Genomic DNA, 22,577 nt, shown 5'->3' on the forward strand with positions numbered 1-22,577 from the left:
GAAATGAGTGCCTTCTTGTTTTTAACTACAATGGGGTTGTGAAACGTCTTTTACATTGTAGGCCACATACAACCCAATTTTTGTTAATTTACCAACCATACATACATAACACACAAACATGTGGTTTATCTATTGCTTTCATCGTAATATGAATAGGCATGGGGCAACCTTTAACAAAACAGTCTAAAGCTGTTTTCACACAGCTCTCAAAACAGTCTCGTTAATCTGAATGATGAACAACTCATGACACAGAAAGTTGATTTTGTTCTTTTTTATTAGGCTGAGTGTTCAGTGGGAGAAACGTTTTGTCACTCATTCAAACAAAATCTAAACTCTTCAGTAATTGTATCTCCCTCTAATTCTGTCTAAAGACAATCTCTTTGTCACTTCAGAGAAAAGTTCTCACATTTTAGGATCAATTTTTAATTATTACGAGTGAAGGTTCTTGTTTTCTTTTTTTTTCTCTTGTCACAATAAATAACTTTAAAAAACAAAAACAACAATACGGAATAAAACTTACCTTTTGAAAAGGCCATAAAAAGAAAAAACAAACACAGAATCCCACAGTCTGACATGGTGCACGTCTCTGTGTCCCCACTGGCTATTGTACCACGTATTGAAACAACGTCGTACAATAGCCAAATTATTGAAAACTCAAATGTCCCCGAAGGAAGGAAGAATCTCCCTTCCTTGTGGGACATTCCAAGGCATGTTAGAATGATCAACTGTACCAAGTAAAGTACAAAAACTTCCCAGTGCAGAGTTTCATCAGTGTTTTAATCAGCAAACTCAATCATTTTTTTCTGCATTTTGAAAATTCAGTAAAGCTGTAGGTGTCAACATTTGTCTCCACATCTTGTAAGATTTTCTGTCATGTGACCTGAAGGATGTATTTAGTCTCCGAGAGCTGACAGCTGAATTCAGCATCTTCTCCCACTGCAGCCAGCACAGTCTGCTGTGCTTGTATCACTGTTGTTAGAGCTGCACAAACAAAATAAGAGGCTTTCATAGTCCGTGTTTTATGTTTCATTTAAAAAAAAACAACAACAACTACATAACAGAATTCACTGAGGTACATACTGAACTTACAGGACAGAAACAAAGTACCAATCCTATTGCAGTAGTATATCTCCAGTAACAATACCAGCATTGGTATCAATACTATTGATAACTGCATCAATCTGCCCACATCTAACTCGTGCTATTGTAGAAATTCCCTGTGAACTTATACATTTTCTCAGAAGCCTTCCCTCCGCGCATTACTGGTATGTTATTTATTATTTTGTGCTCCAAGTTCAGTTATTTCACTGGGGAAGCCCCGTAATGCCCACTTCTTCATTTCAGTACTGTTTGATCTTTCCCTTTAACATGTATGTAACTTTGGCTTGTTGAGATTTTAGCATTACTTCTGTCACCAACATTTTAATGCTATCTTTACTCTGTTATAATCATCTCTCTATCTCAGGCATAACTGACTGAGATTTCTTTGGAAAAGTTCTCACATTTATGACCTTTTTAGGAGCTTCTTGTTTTGTTTTGTTTTCCTGTCACAATAAATAACTTAAAAAACCAAAAATGACAATATGGAATAAAACTTACCTTTTGAAGAGGCCATTAGAAAAACTAACAAATGTATAATCCCACAGTCTGACATGTTGCACCATTTGCCATGTCTGTCCCCTCACTGGCTATTATACAATGCATAGTGTTAGATTATAATATTATTTTATGCCATGTTAGACCCCTAATTAAAGATTGTGAATTATTAGGTAGTTTTAGTTGGCATTATTCTCCTGAATTAGAAGAAGCTGATAACTATTGCATTAGTTAAACTGATTTGCATTACATTAGACTGCTGATTTATTGTGTATGAATGATATTGTTTTATGATGTTATAAGAAATACTGTTTGCAGAAAGTCATCGCCTTATTTGTCTGATTAGAAGAGAACGGAACATGCTGGAGTTTTCTGCCCCATCACAGCAGGAGCAGATAAACAGGGAGCCAAGGTCGTAGCTTAGGCACCGTGTGAGAGAAAGCAAGTGAATGTTTAGGCTTTTATGATTAGGTGGGGGCACCAGAGGCTATAAGAGTTTGATCAATGCTCCACCATTTTGAGATCTGAGGCTGTCTGCATACAGTGTCCATCTCCCACGTGTGTGATCATTAAAATCATCGTTTGACTCAACCCAGCCGGACCAGTGTTGTTATTGTGGTTTTTTCTCTTGTCTCCATCCCCAATTTTGAACTCGTAACACTCTGTAACTGTTAGCAAGGCAATTTCACATTTGTGTCTTTTTGTGGAATCAGTGTGTTTGAACAACACAAATTCTGCCTTTTCTAATTTTGAAAGACTGAACATGATATAAACAAAATAAATCTGATCTGTTCCTCTATAAATCTGGACAAATCTCAGATTCTGAGCTTCTCAGCGCTTACATTTTGTCCTCTCTGCACTTCTGCTGACAACTGATATGTGATGTGTTTGTACAGCTTCCTCTGTCAGTTTTTAACAAACTAACAAATTATCCAACAGAAGAGTATACCTTTGAGACAATGGTGTAGGTCTACTTTGCAAACTGAGAGGATGGATGAGATGATGGTGCAGGTTTCCAGTCTTAATTCAGTCTTGTTGCCACATTGTGGTCACCTGTCACCTTACTTTTGCTGTGGGAATTATGAAATGATAGCTAGACTTTAGCTTGCCTGTAGTGGCATTAAATGATCCTTTAGAAAATAGCTATAAATGTATTAGTTCCCAACATTGTACATTGCTGAATCATTATTTTTACTGAAAGTCTGTTCAGTTTCCAAACTAAAAATAAAATTGAGTGTGACTCGCCGGCACATTACAGTGAGACTCTCCAGTTTGATCAGCAGAGAAAAAAGATATCTCAAAGAAAATATGACGGAATTTCAAAAACCTTAGTGGATCCCAAAGAGCTTACTAAAATTTAATGTTTGCTTTGATTCCTGCTTTGCTCACTCTTGGCGTTCTCTCCATGAGCTTCATGAGGTCGTCTCCTGAAATAGTTTCCAACAGTCTTGAAGGAGTTCCCAGAGATGCTGAGCACTTATTGGTCCTTTGCCTTCACGCTGCGCTCCATCTCATCCCAAACCATCTCCACTGGGTTTTGGTCAGGTGACTGTGGAGGCCAGACCATCTGGTCAGCACTCCATCACGCTCCTTCTTGGTCAAACAGCCCTCACACAGCCTGGAGGTGTGTTTGGTGTCATTGTCCTGCAGCAGGAGGAGCAACCACTGCACCAGCGTAGAGTTTGGTAATCAGTCCAGAGGTCCAGAAACTTCATCCTGATGCCTAATTGCAGTCAGGGTGATGCTGCCAGCCCATAGATGTCTGTGCCTCCCTCCACTGATATGCCTCTTGGGTCATTACTGGCCCACTATCAAACTGGCCACGCAGAACGATGTTACAACTTCTCTGGACCCTTTCATATCTGTCATATGTGTTCAGGGTGAAAAACACAGTCTGCCAGTGGTGGCCTGATAATTCTGGTATTCTATGGCAAATGTCAATCATGCATGGTTCCAGTCAGTGAGTACAGGGCCTGCTAGAGGACATCAGGCCCTCAGGCCACCCTTATAAAATCTGTTTCTGATTGTTTTGTCAGATACAAGTACAGGTTACTGGTCTCTTCTCATACCAGTAGTGACACTGGTATGAGGAGGAAAAATATCAGTGTCCTCCACCTGTAAAACCATCCCATAATGACTGTAAAGAGTCTGTAGGATCTGGTCATGAAACAATCACAAATTAATATTTTTTAGAATAATTTCCAGAGTCATAACACACAGCCAGCAAAACATGGGACGTAAATTCCAGGAAAAAAATGAAACCTTGCATAAAATGCCAGTTAAAGTCCAAAACTCTGTGACTTGACCCCAGCCACAGTGTGGGCTGTGGACTATGTGGAGGTTGAAGTGTGGACCCAGAAGCAGACGCGTGCTGCAAACTAAAGGAAAACTAACCAAGACTAAAGTGGGGAAACTAAACACTGGGAACATGGAAAACTTGGACATAACTGTCATGGTGGGGTACACCAGTGTTATGATGAAGTGGACCCAAGTGCAGACAGGGAAGGAGGCAGAACTAAGTTTTGAAAAAAAAGGCAAGCTGTTTATTTAGGCTATAAACGTGAATACAAAATGAAAGCATCATGAGCAGTGGCAAAAACTAAACTGAAACCAAACTAGGAAAACTAACTGACTGTGACAAAACTGTGATAACTTTGAATCAACTGTGATAAGACCTGACGGGAGGCAACGCAGACGACCTGACACTGAATAAAGAAAGACAGAGGACTTAAATACAGACAGGAGGTGATCAGGGGAAGTGGAAACACACAGGGGAACAGCTGACTGAAATGAACATAATGATGCCATGGCTAAAGTGAAACTAAACAATGTAGGGACAATGAACAAAAGGAAAGTCACACAATATATACACAGAGGGATGATAAGGGAAGTGGAAACACATGAGGACACAGCAGGGACAAATTAGATGTGATGAGACAGGAGAAAGCAAAACTGAACACACTGAACACAGGACACGAGACTTTCCAAATAAAACAGGATACAAACTAAGAGACACGGCTCGACACACAGGGACCGGGGGCGAAACAGACATGGGAACACTGAATGAATCACAAGGAGGGGAAACATCAACAAAACACAATGATGTGACTATGGCGACTATGGAGGAAGACCAAATACAGACGGGAAATTATTTTTGATAAAAGTAATATTAATTTGACTAATGGACAGGCAGTGATAAACAGCAAACAAACTGCTTAGCTTTACAGTCTTTGTTTTATCATCTGCAACTCCTGCAGTGTGAAACAGTCTTGGTATGTCAAACATAAAAACATTTTAGATACCGCTTCATCAGGTTACATATATATACCGTATTTCTTCATCAGAGAATCTATAATGTATTAAACTAAAAGTGTACACCTGGTTTAAAGAGTATTAACTAAATAAGAACGTGACAACTTTCAGTCATTAATGTAGCAGAGACAGAGTCTGACTAAAGGGACATCACAGTGAGACCTGTTTGATCTGCAGACACAGTCTCTCTCTACTAAGAGTGTGTTTGACTTTAACTTTCACACAAAATGATTCAGCTCCTCTAAACCCTCCAACAAACATTTACAAATGCTTAGAAACATTTTGTGTTTCTAATTACTGATGTTCCCCAGCCCCAGCATTCCCACAAATCTGTCTGTTTCCTTTTTTTAAGTTTCACTGTCTGTTCTCTAAACTTTGCTGATGCAGCTGGTCGTCTATGTGTGAATCTGCGTGTGAAGGTAATCAAATCAGTATGTATTGTTTCTGATAATATCAGCTGTGTGCAGCTTCGCTCCAGCACAAACCATAGCATTGTTCATGATGACAGATATGAACGAGGTTGACTTGTAACACCGCAGTTATGTGAGCCGTCATTTGTAAACCTCTTAAACTTTCTTGCACTTTTACACAAAGTTTTATGGTAGTGCTTCTTCTTCTTTGGGGATTTTTGTTCAACAGACTGAAAAAAGCTGTAATATAGTTTTGAAATATATTTAAATTGGTATTTAAAGGACTATAGCATATTCTAATTAGATTTATGATACTGTGTTAAGACAGTAAAATTGTGCATGTGTGTGTTTGTGTGTCTGTCTGAATTTTGCTGGTACTGCACTGATTGATGATCGTTGATGATCAACCTGACTAGTATAAATTACAGTTTTATATAACAGAACAAATTTGATATCTGTAAAAATATTTTTTAAATTCTTGCTTACTAGCTGACACTAAAATTTTAACTGCTTTCTCTTCTGGGACGCCCACACTGTGTGCAGTTTCATCTCAGCCCACTGTGTGATTGCACATTAAAGGACATTTCTCCCCAAATTCAATAAGCTCAGTGGATTATTATAACAGCGTATCAACAATTCATTTAAGAAATCCTTCTTAGTTATTGTCATGAAAATCTCAGTGGATTCTTGACTTTGCTCGTCTACTCTACAGCCTGGATAGTTTCATTTCAAACTGCTGTCGTGTTTCTGCCAAATTAAAAAACAGTTCTACTCAAATTCAACAAGGTTCAGTTAATAAACAATGATTAACAAAATATTTTGTTCATATTTCATTATATAATTCTGATCCATCAAAAATATTCCTTCTTAGAATAATCCTTTCTCTTATTGAAGATCGATTTATTTTTCTCATTTTGGTCATTCCTATTAACTCAGCCATTTCCTTAATCAATCCCACACCACCGCCCCCAAAACCATGGGAACACAGAGCAAGGAAAGCACAAAGTACACAAGAAGACGGGGACAATAAATACACACTGGATAATGAGACGAGAGGCAACGGGTGAGAGACATGATGCAGGAGAAAACTACAATAGTCACAGGAAGCAACAGTTAAAACAATTATAACAGGAAAACATAGAGAACAAGGCTTAAATTACATAGAGGAGAACAGACTGGACAGGGGAACATGAGATAGATAAATGCAGACGAGACTGAGACACTGATGGGAACAAATCATTAACCAAATGGGGGAAGTAAAACTCCAAGCTAAGTTCACAAGACCTGAGACGATAAAAAAGAGGAAATGATACACAGAGACATACGCAGACATGTAGAAAACAGAAACAAACTTCCAGTCACAGTGAATCAGTGTGTGTCAGTGAATGCATCATGTGTGCTTCATGGCTCCATCTAGTGGACTGATAGTAGAAGTAGAGCAGCTGATGGCAGCTTCCTGTGCCTCACACTGCTGTCTGACTGCATTCAGCTGATATTTGGACAGCACACATGATGGAAAGGAGGATTTTGGTTTATGTGCACATGAATGGTTTGTGTTTCCTCTGCAGGTGAAGGTAGAAAGTGTGTGTGAGCTGATGTGAATTGAGCAGCATGGATCAGTGTGAGGACAGAGAGGAGGGAGTCCCTCCCTCTAAAAGCACTCTGTGTGGGGAACATGAGAGCCAGACCAAAGCTCAGAGGTGAGATGACCATCTCTAACTGTCCATGACTCTTCTCCATGTCACAGCTCAGCACTCACATCACTGCTCCATCATTATTCACACTCATACCTCTGTGTGTGTTGTTTTAAAGCCCAGAGCTGTGGGGCGTACCAGGCTCAGCTGGACATAACCCTGAAACTAATCCAGAGCCTGGACCTGAACCCAGCTGTGTTTCCTTGAAGAGCAACGACTCGAAGGATATTATTGAAAACTTTAACAAAAGACTGTTATGTGACAAAGAGTAAGTACATTATTTTTATGAGTTTCAGATTGTTCATCATTTCTTTAATTTAATATTTCCAGTTTTTCCTTCCTGTCTCATGAAGCTGTTACATTTATTGTTTTTCTTTTAGGATCAATAAGAGGCCAGAATCTCCTGGACCTGAACCCAGCTGTGTTTCCTTAAAGAGCAACATGTCGAAGGGTGCTGTTATAAACTTTAAAGGATGTTCTTCTTCTGCTGAGAGGTAATGTGTGTCTAGATGTTGTTCCTGACTCTGTATTTTTGAATAAATCCTCTTGTTTAATATCAGCTCAGCTCTTTTTCACACACATTTCTATGTTGGTATGTGAAGCGGTGTGTGTTGGAGTGTTTCCACAAACACAGCAGTCAGAGTGGAAAGAGTGGATGTTGTAGGAGGTGTTTGTGTAGTGAAGAGGCTGAGTGTCTGTAGGACTCCAGCTGCTCCAGCAGGTGTCTCCTTTGTGCTTTGCTTCAAACACAGTGTAGGGAGGAGCTTCCACTCAGGTGTTTCAGGTGTTGCTGGATGGAGGAGGACAAATAGTTTTCCCCTTCAGTGACACTTCAGCAGCTCAATGTTCTGGGAGATGTTTGTCTTTATGAAGGTTTATGGATTCTTGTTCTTACTTTGGTTAAACTGAGCAATACATTTTCCATCTAACATTTAAAGTAAATTTCCAGGTGAATAAAAGATCTGCAGCTGCAGCCTCTGTGATGTTTCACAGTCTGAAAGTAACAAATTCAACCAGAGTTCAAACAAAGGCTTAATATACGTGTGTGTTTGATATAATGCCAACAAGTACAAATAGGTGTTCTTACAGGTCTTAATCACAGAGGTCTGATAAGTCTGGTGACTTTCACACTCAGCAATTTTGCTGCCTTTTATTTTATATTGGCCTTTTTAAAGCCCTTCAAAGTCTCCCACATTCATACAGAGCTTTTAACACCAAACTCCTTTACAGTCCTTCTCCTCTCACACACGATCACACGACTGATTTGTCTGCAGCAGCTGTGTTACTGCTAGTATTTTATTATGTGTGTAATCTCCTCATATTGTTCCTGTGGTTTAGTTTGACTTCCTTCTGCAAACTCAGCTGCTCTGTTGCTGATACACGTCTCCATGAATATGATTGATCAGATGCTGCCAACACCATGTGTTTCATGTGAGCGCTCAGCTGAAACCCTGGGTTGACTTATCGAGTTAATAACAAGCTTCACGTGACTGTGAATGCTAAAGTGAATCCAGATAAAGGAAAGAGACCCTGCTAATGTTGGACTCACTTCTTAGTGTAGATCCCAGGAGGAAGTTCAACATAGCCATTCTTTGTGCTAGCTCGACCAAACCTGAGACCACAGTGCAGGATAATGATTATCATCTGTCTCTGTCAAGGACATTTAAAATCCACAAATAACAAACATAATTATATTTGATCATTAAAAATATGTTTTCACTTAAAAAAGCATGAGCACACTGGTGGATTACAGAAACATGAAAACTCGTTAACAGTAAAGTTAATTTAGACGTAAACAAAGTGTCAAACATACTTAAGTAGAAGGACTGATGTTTGTGTTAACCCTCACATGGGCTGTACAACATTATATAGGGAGACAAAAACAGAGATTATCGTAGCCATCGCTCTCTCGCATGGACGTGGCAGTCTTGCTGTCTGCTGCGAATCCTCCCCGTACCTCCGTGACCTCGTCTGGTATCTGCTCCCTCCTCTGTAAGAGACAGTAAAGGAAAACACGTCTCTGCCTAGTCTTGAAAATCTAATCTTATCATCCATTGTTCTTCTAGGGCCTCTTCTTCTTGTGGCCTCGGCTAACTGCTAATATTTAAATGGCTAACATTAACATGTGTGCCAGCCAGGTTCACATTTATGATGAACTATGATTAATTAACTGATGTTGAAACTGGAGCTTTACTGACCTCTGAAATTCCTCCTAAAGTGTTATTCAGTGTTGTGACAGTCAGCTGCTTCAGCTGCTGCTGGGATGGGCTGTGGCAAAGAGAGCAGAGAAAATCCAAATCAGAGTTTTTCTCTGAATTAAAAGGAAACAACAATATATTCTACATGGTGAAACTGATGGTTTATGGTGTTTGGGTCTGTTTTTCGGTATTCATGCAGATAAAGTGTAAACTCAGATGAATTATACCATCAAATGTTAAAGGAAAATATCAGGATGAGTGTCTGTGAGCTGAGAAGGACGTGAAGTGAGCAGTTTATCCCAGAGCTGAAGCTGCTCTGTGTGCAGAGATGAGCTCAGATTCCTGCTGTGATTGATCAACAGTCACAGAAATGTAGACTTGTAGTTATTACTGCAGTATGGTCACAGCAGATACTTAGAAACATGTATTATGAGGATGGATGATCAAGTTTCTCACTCTCTCCTTTAAATCTCAGTTTTTTTTCTTCTTCACAGTTTATCTGTTAATTTATTAATGAATAACACTGAAAGAGTTTCTGTTATATTTCCCCTTGAACATCAGCTTATTAGGGCGGCATTAGGAAATAGCCCCCCTCCAAAAAATGAATAAATGAATGATGATAATAATAAAATGATTAAAAAGCAGAGCTCAGAGTGGTAGAATGGTCAAACATGGATCCACGGGTGGTTCAACTGCATTTGGTGACGTGACTAAAGCAAATCTTTCAAATAATCCCACCATCAACAGGATGTTGTCTCCTTTACTATGGTTACTTTACTTGGTCACCGTGTGAATTTCTTGGAAATGAACCAAATTCTTTTATTTGTTGGTTGTTGCATATTTAACCTCTACAGTCAGGAAAGGAGGAGATGAGGCCTCAACAATGTTGGGTTGTAGCTGTGGTTCAGGTTAGAGTGAGTGTCCATGGAATAAATGTAAGTCAGTGAACTGGAAACATGACTGTGTTCAAACTTTGTTTTCCTTTTTATAATGAGTCTAATCAAAGGTGGACAGAAGTATCTTCACTTTGACTTTTCTGTGTCACCATCAGAGCTTCTGCACAGTGTGGAGAAAGATCCAGAAGCAGAGCTGGACTGCAGACAGCCAGTCAGAGCAGCTGTGTACAAAGTAAGACTGAACATCTGTCTGCTGATGGACTCATTTCTGAAAACTGGACTTCTTGTGTTGTTCAGACATTGAAGAGTTTTCTTTCTCTTTAGTCTCATTGTTTTTCTTTCTTTCAGCAGATGTTGGTCTGCAGGAGGTTTTAGATGAACATAAGATCAGTCTGAGGAGGAGATGTGAACGTGTGACTGAAGGAAGTGATGAAACAGGAAGTAGAACCCTCCTCAACAGGATCTACACTGAGCTCTACATCACAGAGGGACAGAGTGAAGAGGTTCATACCCAACATGAGGTGAGGCAGCTGGAGACAGCTTCCAAGATGGACGCCCTCCATGTCGCTCCAATCAGGTGCCAGGACATCTTTAAAGCCTTACCTGACCAACAGAGACCCATCAGAGTGGTTCTGACCAACGGCGTGGCTGGTGTTGGAAAAACCTTCTCAGTGCAGAAGTTCACTCTGGACTGGGCAGAGGGCTTGGAGAACCAACATGTCAGTGTGGTGGTTCTGCTTTCATTCAGGGAGCTGAACCTGATCAGAGATGAGCAGTACAGTCTTCTGGAGCTGCTCCATGTTTTCCATCCAACATTACAGAAGGTCACAGCAGAGAAGCTGGCTGTCTCTCAGCTTTTGTTCATCTTTGACGGCCTGGATGAAAGCAGACTTTCATTGGATTTCACCAACAGGAAGCTGCTGTCTGATGTCACACAGAAGTCATCAGTCAGCCAGCTGCTGACAAACCTCATCCAGGGGAATCTGCTTCCCTCGGCTCTCGTCTGGATAACTTCCCGACCTGCAGCAGCCAATCAGATCCCTCCTACATGTGTTGACAGGCTGACAGAAGTACGAGGCTTCACTGACGCCCAGAAGGAGGAGTACTTCAGGAGGAGATTCAGTGATGAAGAGCTGTCCAGCAGAATCATCTCCCACATGAAGACATCCAGGAGCCTCCACATCATGTGTAGTATCCCAGTCTTCTGCTGGATCACTGCTACAGTTCTGGAGCACATGTTGACTACAGAGCAGAGAGGAGAGCTGCCCAAGACCCTGACTGACATGTACTCACACTTCCTGCTGGTTCAGACAAAGAGGAAGAAGAACAAGTACCATGAGGGACACGAGATGAGTCCACAGGAGCTGATGGAGGCTGACAGGGAAGTTCTTCTGAAGCTGGGGAGGCTGGCGTTTGAACATCTGGAGAAAGGAAACATCATGTTCTACCAAGAAGACCTGGAGCAGTGTGGTCTGGATGTGACAGAGGCCTCGGTGTACTCAGGAGTTTGTACAGAGATCTTCAAAAGAGAGTGTGTGATCTTCCAGAAACCAGTCTACTGCTTTGTTCATCTGAGCATTCAGGAGTTTCTGGCTGCTGTCTACATGTTCCACTGTGTCACCAACAGGAAGACAAAGGTGCTGAAGATGTTTCTAAAATCAGAATCTTTCACCAAGATGATTTTAAGTCTTTTTGATAACAAAGATCTCCAATCACTTGATGTATTTTTGAGGAGAGTCATGGAGAAATCCCTCCAGAGTAAAAATGGCCACCTAGACCTGTTTGTTCGCTTCCTTCATGGCCTCTGTCTGGAGTCCAACCAGAGACTCTTAGTAGGTCTGCTGGGTCAGACAGAGATCAGTCCAGAAACCATCCAGAGAGTCATCAACAACCTGAAGAAGATGAACAGATATAAAATCTCTCCTGACAGAAGCATCAACATCTTCCACTGTCTGATGGAGATGAACCACCTCTCATTGTTTCAGGAGATCCAAGAGTTCCTGAAGTCAGAGAACAGATCAAAGAAGAAACTCTCTGAGATCCAGTGCTCAGCTCTGGCCTTCATGCTGCAGATGTCAGAGGAGGTTCTGGATGAGTTGGACCTGCAGAAGTACAACACATCAGAGCCGGGACGACAGAGACTGATTCCAGCTGTGAGGAACTGCAGAAAGGCTGGGTGAGTCCAGATGTGATCATTAACATCATTGATCAGTGTAGGTTAGTAGTTTAATGTTGAAAATAAAATCAGATTGTCACCACAAAGTGTTTGTGTCCGTACGCTGCAACCTTCCACACCATTCCTTTATTGTACAGACTCAGCAGCAGCTCCATGGATCCCAAATCCAAGAGTGGAGAACAGATTTGAAGTGTGTCACATCCATGCAGTCACAGCTGTTTCCACCATGTTTCCACTGATATTAATCCTGTTCAATGACACGTTTCATATCAGTGAATATGTTCTTTAGGACGTCCACTGACATGTTTAAGTGTCCTGCTGGAAATCACTCAAATCATCCATGAAATCCATGAAAAATCCTTTTAGTGTTTCTAACTTCACCCTCTGTCCTCTCTCTCTCTCCATCCTCCTCACTGCTTCTTTCACTGATAATCACACAAACATCGTATTCAGCTACAAAATAACACAATAATATCATCTGATGATCATTATTATAAGAGCAGGATCCATATTTGATATCAGAGTAACACACTGCTTGGTTATGTGCAGTCATCATCAGTGACTGTGGGTCAAACAGAAGCTCTCTGATTGGTTGCTGACCTTGGTCACCTGTCCACTCTCACCTGTTTGTGTTTGCTCTCTCTTTGCTGTCTCCATCCTCTCTCTCCTTTCTCTCCCTCTCTGTCTTTGTACGTCACTCAGGTCCAATGGAAACAGTGACATTTACAAACCAATCAAAGACAAACTGATCCATGTCAGGTTATAACAATATTCAAAGTGAATACAGGCTGCTGCTGGACACAGACAGGTAACATCATTTTGACTTGCTGTCACCTGGATCTGGACTCATAAACACTGAAGCCCTGAACAGGAATACAAATCATTTCTGCCAACTAGCGACACAGCAACGCCTGTTGCTCCTCCTGTGTCTTATGTTTGAGTTCGCAGATGACACCACCGTCATTGGGCTCATCTCGGACGGGGACGAGTCTGCCTACAGGAGAGAGGTTGAACGTCTGGTGTCTTGGTGCAGCCACAACAACCTGGTGCTGAATGCCCAGAAGACAGTGGAGATTATTGTGGACTTCAGGAAGCACACAGCCCCACTCCCCCCCATCATCCTGACTGACACCCCCATCACCTCTGTGGACTCATTCCGCTTCCTGGGTACCACCATCACCCAGGACCTGAAGTGGGAGCCCACCATCACCTCCGTCATCAAGAAAGCCCAGCAGAGGATGTACTTCCTGAGGCAGCTGAAGAAATTCAACCTGCCAACACGGACGATGATGCAGTTCTACACTGCAATCATCGAGTCCATCCTCACCTCCTCCATCACCGTGTGGTACGCTGGAGCCACTATCAGGGAAAAACAGAGACTGCAGCGTGTTGTGCGCTCTGCTGAGAAGGTGATTGGCTGCAGTCTCCCATCTCTGCAGGACCTGTACACCTCCAGGACACTGGGGCATGCAGCTCGGATCTCAGCTGACCCTTCTCACCCTGGACACGGTCTGTTTGACCTGCTCCCCTCAGGCAGGAGGCTCCGGTCCATTCGCACCAGAACCTCTCGCCATAAGAACAGTTTCTTCCCCTCTGCTGTTGGGCACATGAACAATAACCGTATGACTGTTCCCACCACTAACACATGACCCTACGCTGTGTTCACTGCATCATTCCATGTTTGGCACTGATCACCACCTGCACTCATGTATATATCTACTTAGCACTTTTAATTCTTATTTTTATTCTTATTTTTATATTTTTATGACAGTATGTTTGCACTGAAGCACCGCAGCAATTTCCTAATGTTGTAAACCTGCTCAACATTTGGCAATAAACCCTTTCTGATTCTGATTCTGATTCTGATCCACACTGAGGATCTTCATGGTGTTGAAAACAAGCAGTTCTTTGAATCTTTGGGCTGAAGGAAGGACAATACTCGGTGTATATATGCTCAATCAACAATCATTTATTTCGGTACAATTCACAAACAGAGCATTACAACGTCCGGACGGGAGAGATGCCTGCAGAGGTTCGACAGCATGTCTCAAAATGGTGGCAACTTTCACAGACTTTTATAGCTAATCCCAGCCCCCCTTTCTGTCATAAAAGCTGCATCTTCACATGTTTTTCTAATTCTTAGTGAGCCTGGCTCCTGACCTTGCCTCCTGTCTTTCTGTGTGAAACTGGAAGGGGGGTAAAGAATGTGGTTTTATCTCTTCTGCCCAGACACCTAGTCTCCCTCTTATGGCCTTCTTCACATGATTCAGCAGTAAAACATTCTCAAGAAAACAGTGTCAGACATTCACAGCTGATCAAGGATACAGAGTAATGCACATTTTGTCTAATGAACTACAAATGATTATGTTTCTTTTATTCAAGAGTATAATAGAGACTAAACTACATACATAGCACACCATTAGAACTAAAGGATAATATATGGCCTGCAGCTGTTAAGCTAATTTACTACATTGACTACTGGTCATAAAATGGCATATGTTTAACTACTAGTCTTTAACAACACCCCCTTTGATCTCTTTTCTCAAAGAGATCACTTACAAGACACATTCCAGGGTCACAAGGTCCACGTCTCTCCATTCCTCAGGATCATCCTTTAACAGAGGCATCATTACCCCCCGGCCCTCCGGCCCTGAGGTTACGGCCCTGTCAATAAGACGAACTACTAGAGCTCTGAGGCATGGGATCAAACAACAACCACATGTGGTTAAGACAGCAGTGAAAACAGACAGTGAGACCAAGATTGACATAACAAATCCCTTCCATTGCCCAAAAACAGAAGTCATCCATTCCTCCAGCGGATTGTTGATACCTGAATGTTCATGCATATTATGGGCCAGAGTTCGTAGCCCCTCCAGTGCTCGAGTTACAGAGCCATCCGGAGCTGTATTATTGGGAATAAAAGTACAACACATTTGTCCAAACATTTCACAAACCCCTCCTTTTTCAGCCAGAACCATATCCAGCGCCATCCGGTTCTGCACTGCCATCAGAGAGGTTGGACCTACTTGTTCTGCTAAACCCTGAATTGCATCACGGGTCAAATTTGACAGTCGGAGAACGTTATAGTGCACATAGTTAATTCTATCTACGTTTTTGTTGGGGGTGACGGGAAACAAGGCAGAAAGTATTGGGATGTTTTCAAAACCGGCTGCTATCTGATCTACTAATTTAAACTCATTTGGGACGCCACGCGGAACACCGATAGAATCTATATATGTGGGTGAATTAACAGTTAAATCAAACGACCAAGATGATCCTTTAGGCCACCCTTGACGCCTGCGCCTAGGTGGTCGTCGCGCATGTCCCTCTACCCTCTCAGAATTATCCTTACCCCCTATTATCAGCAGAGGCGCTCCTAGTCTGACCATGGCACAAACACCAACCGCTTCATTTGGTATTCGCACATGCAGACTCCCACCTCCACAATAATAGTACAAACCGGCTCGAGCCCAAGTACCCACGACCGTGGCGCCCGCACGCGCTGCCTCTCCTCTTCCTGGAAATGTGGCCTCACACCAATCAGCCGGGATCTCTCCAGCGTCATACTCCTGCTCTCCGGGATCATCTGCAGTAAAATTGAAACAAGTATAATTAGCTTTCCTAGGTGTGAACGGTCCGGGGATGGTGTTATTATCTATTGGGGGAAATAAAGCAGATAATGGAGCACATTTTCCTGAATTTACTGCTCTCCGAGTAAGTCGGAGCATGCAATCAAAACCCCAGGGGTCCTCTGGATACAGAGGTGCCGGTTCAATAAATAAACGTGGGCGTGCTGTAGCGCATGCCACACAATCAGACACCTTTTGCTCTTTTGTAGTTTCAATCAGCCAGTCCAACCACAGGTTGCTGTCCACATAGCCTGTGGCACGAGACATCAGCTGTCGGGGTTTCCACTTTGTGTAGTCCATTTTTGTTACCTTAGACACGGAAGGTGGGGCTTTGGTTGATGCGGTGTCGCTGCTAGATAAATTACAGCTTAATGTGGCGTTGTTGCTGGGTAATTTACAGGATGGATCTTTAAAGTTTATCTTTATTATGCCCCTCGGGTCTTTCCCAAATACATCTACACCTAACACTAAATAAAACACTTTATCTTCTTTCCGGTACCGCTGCGGTGTAACCTGCCACCCACCAATAGACATTGTAAGTGGATTTTGTGTGTTACTGAAATCACGCTGGATTGCAAACCCCTCCCAACGGCCCCGTGTATCCCATCCTGGGAGGGTGTAACCGGTCACCATGTCCCACTCCTCACACGGGGTGTACCCCGTGGCGGTGGGTTTACCTACAAGACAAGCATTCGTGAATCTTATGTCATGACATGTCCACACTTCGTACCCGCGCCAACTGGTCTGATCCTTTCCACAGTCTATCACGGAACACAGATCAAAAGTGAAGGCTGTGGTGGATCCTCTAACGTAATCCACCTCTATGCCTCCATAATACTCCAAACAAGGATCTGGTTTCTCACCTACATCGCGTTCAGAGCTGGTCGCCTCAGGGTCCGCGAGAGGAAGAGGAGGTGGATGAGTTCTGTAACTGGGCAACTCACACAACAGAAAAACAGTAGTTAGCACACCAATAGTGATCATAGCTAACACTCCCATCAGTTTCCAGTTCTCCAGTAGCTTTATTTTTGCATTAGACTTTTCCTCCCCCATTTTAATACTTGCTAATAACTTGTAGACTATAGCTTTAGGCCTATGGCACTTTTAAATTTAATTTTACTACAACTAATACTATCTTCTCGTCGGGTGATTCTCGACTTCTTTCTTCAACCTCAGGGGTGGACTACCCTTTGGTCGTTACACAGATCAGGGTATTATTCTGCCCCTTCTATACTAAGATCTGTGTTTTTTGGGGTCACAGCCGTGTCCCCCTTTTTCGCCAAGAGCCTCTCCGATCGCCTAGGCTCCTCCGCCGCCGCACACTGGCTCCAGTGGTACCAGGTGTCGCCTTTGCCCCTCAGCTGGACCGCGTGAGAGGTTCGAGTGGTCACCTCGAAAGGTCCTGTCCACCTTGGCTCGTCCCACTTTCGCTTATACACCTTCAGCCACACCCACTTCGCCTCTGGCGTGGTCACCTCCTTTCCTGTTAGATCTCCCACCTGCGTAGTGAAACTAGAGACAAGAGCTTTTAGTGCTTTAAACTGTTTCACATGTTCAGACACTTTTACTTCCTCTCTTAATTCTCTTACACCTGCTGCAGGGCCTGGAAATTGTCTTCCTGTCAGCAGCTCATATGGAGTGAACCCAGTGCGCTGATTAACGGCGCACCTTACACTCATTAAGGCTATGGGAAGAGCATCAACCCAATTCATGTTAGTCTGTGCACAGATTTTTGCCAATTTGTTTTTAAGATTTTGGTTCATTCTCTCCACTTTTCCCTGAGACTGTGGATGGTAAACTGTACCATATCTATGTTGCAACCCCAACATACATTCCACCTCAGCGAGATCTCGATTTTTAAAGTGAGTGCCGTTATCTGATCTTACCTTCTCTGGGAATCCATGCCAAGGGACATAATAATTCACCAGACATTTGATCACTGTTTTGCTATCCTCTCTGCGGGTAGGCCACGCCTCTGGCCAACCAGTCAGTCCATCCACACACACCAACAGATATCTACACCCTCGAACGGCGGTTATCATGTCAGTGTAATCAATCACAATTTCCTGGCCTGGTCTTTCTGGCAAAGGAAACTTACCCATTTCTGGTTTCACGGTGGGCTTCGGATTGTGTTGTCCACAAATCAGGCAGGCTCTCACATGTTCCCTTACCAGGTTTTTCATGTAGGGATGCCACCAATGACACAAATCCCTTTCCATCTGGGCCACTCCCACATGACCTAATCCATGAGCTTCTTTGATTTTCTCCTGGGCCACTTCTGCTGCGAGCACTGGCCGCCCGTCGGGCCCTCTCCACAATCCTTCCGATTGTACAGCCCCTCTTTCCTGCCACACCGCCTTTTCCTCGGGTGAGGCTCCCCCTTGCGCCTTTTCGATGTCCTCTCGCTTTTGGGCTGGCAGGTCTCCCCATTCCATACCCATACTTACCATTTGTTTTCCTTCCTTATAGCCTGCCGCCCGTTTTGCTTCCTCGTCGGCTGCTCTGTTTCCTTTCGCCACCCAAGTGTCAGAGTCGTCATGCCCTTTACACTTTATGATAGCGACCTCCAGAGGCTCTTTCAGAGCGTCCTCCAGCTGTCTCATTTCTTCCTCATGTTTGATCGGTTTATTTGTGGCTGTTTTGAATCCAGCCCTTCTCCATTGCCCCAACTCCACATGTGCTGCTCCGAAAACATATGCTGAGTCAGTATAAATGTTAACTCTTTTTCCTTTCCCTAATCTCAGAGCTTCTATCACTGCAATAAGCTCTGCTCTCTGTGCTGACTGAGGCCCTTCTAATGTTCCTGATTTCTCCACCAGCAGCTGTTCTCCAACTCCTTTCATCACTGCATAGCCTGTTTTCAATCCTTCACTCGGATCTCTAAAACAACATCCATCTGTAAAGTAATCATCTGCCTCACTCACCGGTTCTGCTCTCAAATCAGATCTTACTTTCTCTTCAACCTCTACTATTTGTGTACAGTCATGAGGTGTCCCCCCCCCCCATTTGATCTGCCATGTTAATCCCTTCATGTGTGAAGGTCAAGTTTGGAGACTCCAGAATCTTAGTCAGTCTCTGTTGTCTCAATGGGGTCATTGTAAATGCCTGTGAGTTCACATAGGCCACCACACTGTGTGTTGTGAGCACTTTCAGTGGGTGCCCTCTTACAATGTGAGCCACTTTCTGTATTATTTTTGCTACCCCTGCTGCATGTTGTGTGCACATGGGGTGTCTTTTTTCTGTGTTATCCAGGCCAATGCTGATATACATCAGTACTTGTCTCTTTCCCCCTTTTTTCTGAAACAACACACCATTTACTACTCCATTTGTTTCAGAAACATCAACTGAGAAATCAGAGTTATAATCGGGGATTGCCAAATCTGCTGCACGAGACAGGGCCTGCTTTAATTCAATGAACCGCATTTCAGCTTCAGTGGTCCAGTTGAGATTAGCTGTGAGATCTCTCATGCCGTGTTCTCTTACCAAATCCCTCAGAGGTTTGGTTTTGCCCACATAGTCAGGAATGTAGTGTCTGCTGTAACCTGTGAGCCCAAGAAATGACAACATTTCTTTAACTGTACGTGGCTGGGGGTGTGACATAATTGTTTCCCTCTGGGACGCCAACATGCCCACCGTCTGCATCGCCACCACACGACCTAGAAATGTAACTTCAGTTCTGACAAGTTGGAGTTTTTCTCTACTTACTTTAAAGCCTGTTTTAGCCAGCTGGCGAAGCACCGTCAGTGTCGCTTGAAAACAAGCATCAGCTGTTTTAGCAGCAATCAGCAAATCGTCCACATATTGGATCAGTGTGCATCCTTCAGGTAAAACACATGGAGAAAGAGCATTTTTTAGTACCTGATTGAAAATGCCAGGTGAAAGGGCAAAACCCTGCGGCAGCCGTGTGTAACGCAGCTGCTGGCCCCTGTAAGTGAATGAAAAAATATCTCTTAAAGATGGATGCAGAGGGAGACAAAAGAAAGCATTTGCCAAATCTATGCATGTGAACCACCGCTGATCTGGAGATAAATTAGTCAAAGCTGTGTAGGGGTTTGGTACAGGTACTGTTTGTGTCTTAAGGACAGCGTTTATTGCCCTAAGGTCATGTGCCATGCGATACTTGCCCGTGCCTGACTTTTCAACTGGGAGGATCGGAGTGTTCCACGCAGAGGAAGACGACTCCAGCACACCCACCTGCAGCAGCCCTGAAATTGTTTCTGCAATCCCATTATCTGCCTCTGGACTGTGTCTGTATTGTGAACGCCAAATAGGGGTGTCATCCTTCAACTCAAATGTGATGGGTGAACAAAATGTTAAACCCACATCAGTTGGACCTTTAGACCACAGAGTGTCTGGGAGTTCTGTTAAGCCTTTAACAGCTTCCTCGTGATCAGATTTCTCCCTGCCATGTGTGCGCTTTAAAAATTTGTGCTCTAACACACTCTGATCAGTAGCAGTCACAGAAATTCGATATGTTTTACAACTGGGTGAATATGAGACATCAGTGAGTTGTGTTTGTTGCCAATCTGTGGCCCTTGTGGCTGTTCTCACCATGGGGCCTAAATCTTTTGCTTGATGACCCTCGTGTACTGCCAAAGACACATGGGGAACCGCTTCATCCCCCATTCTATACCAGCTCATTTTCTCTTCAGGGAGTGGAACAAACGCTGCCACTCCAGCTGTACCAACATAAATGTCCTGAGAGTTAAGCTCCCAAGTTGTCTCATCTAAACACTCGTTAAACAATTCCTCAAAGCACTCAGTGCGTTCGCGATCATAAAACAAGGTCACGTGGTAGGGGTCACGCAAGGGAGAGTAAACAGACATGGACATTATCCAGGGACGCCAGAGTTGGTACTGTGCCAGAATTCCATCTGATGTGGTCAGTCGCGCCCAGTAAATCTGCGCTGTACGTTCACAATCCTCAGATAACAGCCACTGTCCTCTCATTCCTGATTGCAAACAGGACAGCTGTGTGCCATCTTTCAAAGTCACTGTTAATCCATCAGCTCCACACATGATAGTAGCTCCAAGCTTAATGAGCAGGTCCCTGCCCAACAGATTAACTGGAACTTGTGATGAAATCATGTATGAATGTGTTAAGGACTGGCGTCCTAACTCCGTCTTTAGAGGGACAGTCACTGGCAAAGTCATGGTTACCCCAGAGAAGCCGATAACACTGATTTTTGTGTCTGTGAGTGGGATGTCGTCAGGAGCCGTACGAATGGTGGAATACGTTGCTCCTGTGTCCACTAAAAAGGGCAGGTTACGTCCATGAACCCTCAGTGGCAACAGGGGGTCTGCCCCTCCCCCTATTTCCAGGCCTCTCTGTGGGGTGTGTCAGTATTGTCCCTGCTGCCAGTATTCCACTGAATACTGGCCTGGTGGAGCCATCTGTGAGTTGGGGGCCGACCATTGTCCACGCCCCCTTCTGGCTGAACGTGGCATGTTGTTACCGAACTGCTGAGGTGGTTCTGGGCACTCTCGAACCCAATGTCCAGTCTGACCACAGTTGAAGCACACAGTCCCTGGCACGTACGGACCTCTATGCGCACCCCTTTGTCTGCCCATGCCGCCGCCTCCTCCCCGTTGACCACCACGTGAGCCCCAATTTCCTCTACCGACCCCACGGCCACCCCAATTTGTGCCTCGCGCGGGTCCCGGTGTGTCTACTGGCAATGCATTAGGATCAACATCAGTCCCCATTTGCTGGAAACCTTGAGCTACCATTACTTTTGCTATTTTTTCATCCTTTTTCTTGTCATTTGCTTTTCCCCTCATCTCACCCAGCTGTAATTTCAACAATTGCTCTTTCATGCTATCCGTCTCCTCAGTTTTAGCCATAACCTCATCATGAGCTGTCTGCAGGCGATGCACCGATGTTTCTCCCACACATGAGACTCTGCTCCCTCCATGTCGGGATTATCAGTCATGGCCACTCTGACCTTTTCGGGCACACCTTTTAACACAGCGTCTCTAAACCACAATTGTTGCATCCCCTCTCTACCAGGATGCTGGCCAGTGTTAAGGGCCCATGTGGCTTTAGCCTGTTCTATGTACTCCCTTGGAGTTTGATCAGGCTTCCACAACAACTTCAAAATCTTAGCAGCATTTGGAGTGGGATATTTTTCACGTAATGCATGAGATATTTCATTCACAACACGGCAAAACGGGGTGCTATCAGCCATCAATGCTGTACCTGCTATTTTTTCTATGTCATCCAGTGCTGTGCCTTTAACACATCTGGCCACCACAGCTCTGAAATCACCTAGGGCCAGTTGAACACCTGTTGTTGCTCTATCAAACTCTCTCAACCACCCCGCACCTCCGTCTGTAATAGGAGGTAATAACTCAATCAATGCAGTTACATCTCCCACCCCGTATGGCTTGTATTTCATGTGACCCCCAGCGGTCACCACCAGGGGGAATGATCCCGGCAGAGACAAAGTGTCCCTGTCATCCTGGCTCCGACGTGTCATGGGGTGTGGTTTGTTTGGAAGTTTAGGTTTAACTACTCTGCCTCTTCCTGCTTTTTCTCTAGCTGCTCTATTGTAAAAGGCCTCTTCTAGCTCCGGCACTGCATCTAATTTCTGCTTTTCCCAGACACTTACTGGTGTATTATCATCCAGTGTGCCTGACAACCAGCCCTCGTATGCGTCCCCATCG

General features: G+C 43.7%; 1 protein-coding gene and 1 long non-coding RNA gene across 2 annotated transcripts in view; one reads left to right on the forward strand and one right to left on the reverse strand.

Annotated features, from left to right (window-relative positions):
• The window catches only part of LOC146712510 (protein NLRC3-like), a 160,804-nt gene extending 147,657 nt beyond the window's left edge, over nucleotides 1-13,147 (forward strand). The window contains exons 2-5 of the mRNA XM_085443248.1: nucleotides 6,887-7,018; nucleotides 10,262-10,338; nucleotides 10,455-12,282; nucleotides 12,985-13,147. Coding sequence (XP_085299374.1) covers nucleotides 6,930-7,018; nucleotides 10,262-10,338; nucleotides 10,455-12,282; nucleotides 12,985-13,048 — 2,058 coding nt within the window. The 5' untranslated portion in view covers nucleotides 6,887-6,929 and the 3' untranslated portion in view covers nucleotides 13,049-13,147. The remainder of the gene's footprint in view (nucleotides 1-6,886; nucleotides 7,019-10,261; nucleotides 10,339-10,454; nucleotides 12,283-12,984) is intronic.
• Nucleotides 13,148-17,405: 4,258 nt separating this feature from the next.
• LOC146712517 (uncharacterized) lies at nucleotides 17,406-18,511 on the reverse strand. The gene is made up of 3 exons (XR_014917045.1): nucleotides 18,010-18,511; nucleotides 17,798-17,927; nucleotides 17,406-17,423 (listed from the first exon to the last, which is right to left on the reverse strand). It is a non-coding gene; the product is annotated as an uncharacterized LOC146712517 (long non-coding RNA).
• Nucleotides 18,512-22,577: the final 4,066 nt, after the last annotated feature.

This window comes from Copadichromis virginalis, linkage group LG3 (genome assembly GCF_057382275.1).
Source record: "Copadichromis virginalis isolate Kocher_CV1m ecotype Utaka linkage group LG3, C_Virginalis_male_GT1.1, whole genome shotgun sequence".
In the NCBI taxonomy this organism is placed as follows: domain Eukaryota; kingdom Metazoa; phylum Chordata; class Actinopteri; order Cichliformes; family Cichlidae; genus Copadichromis; species Copadichromis virginalis.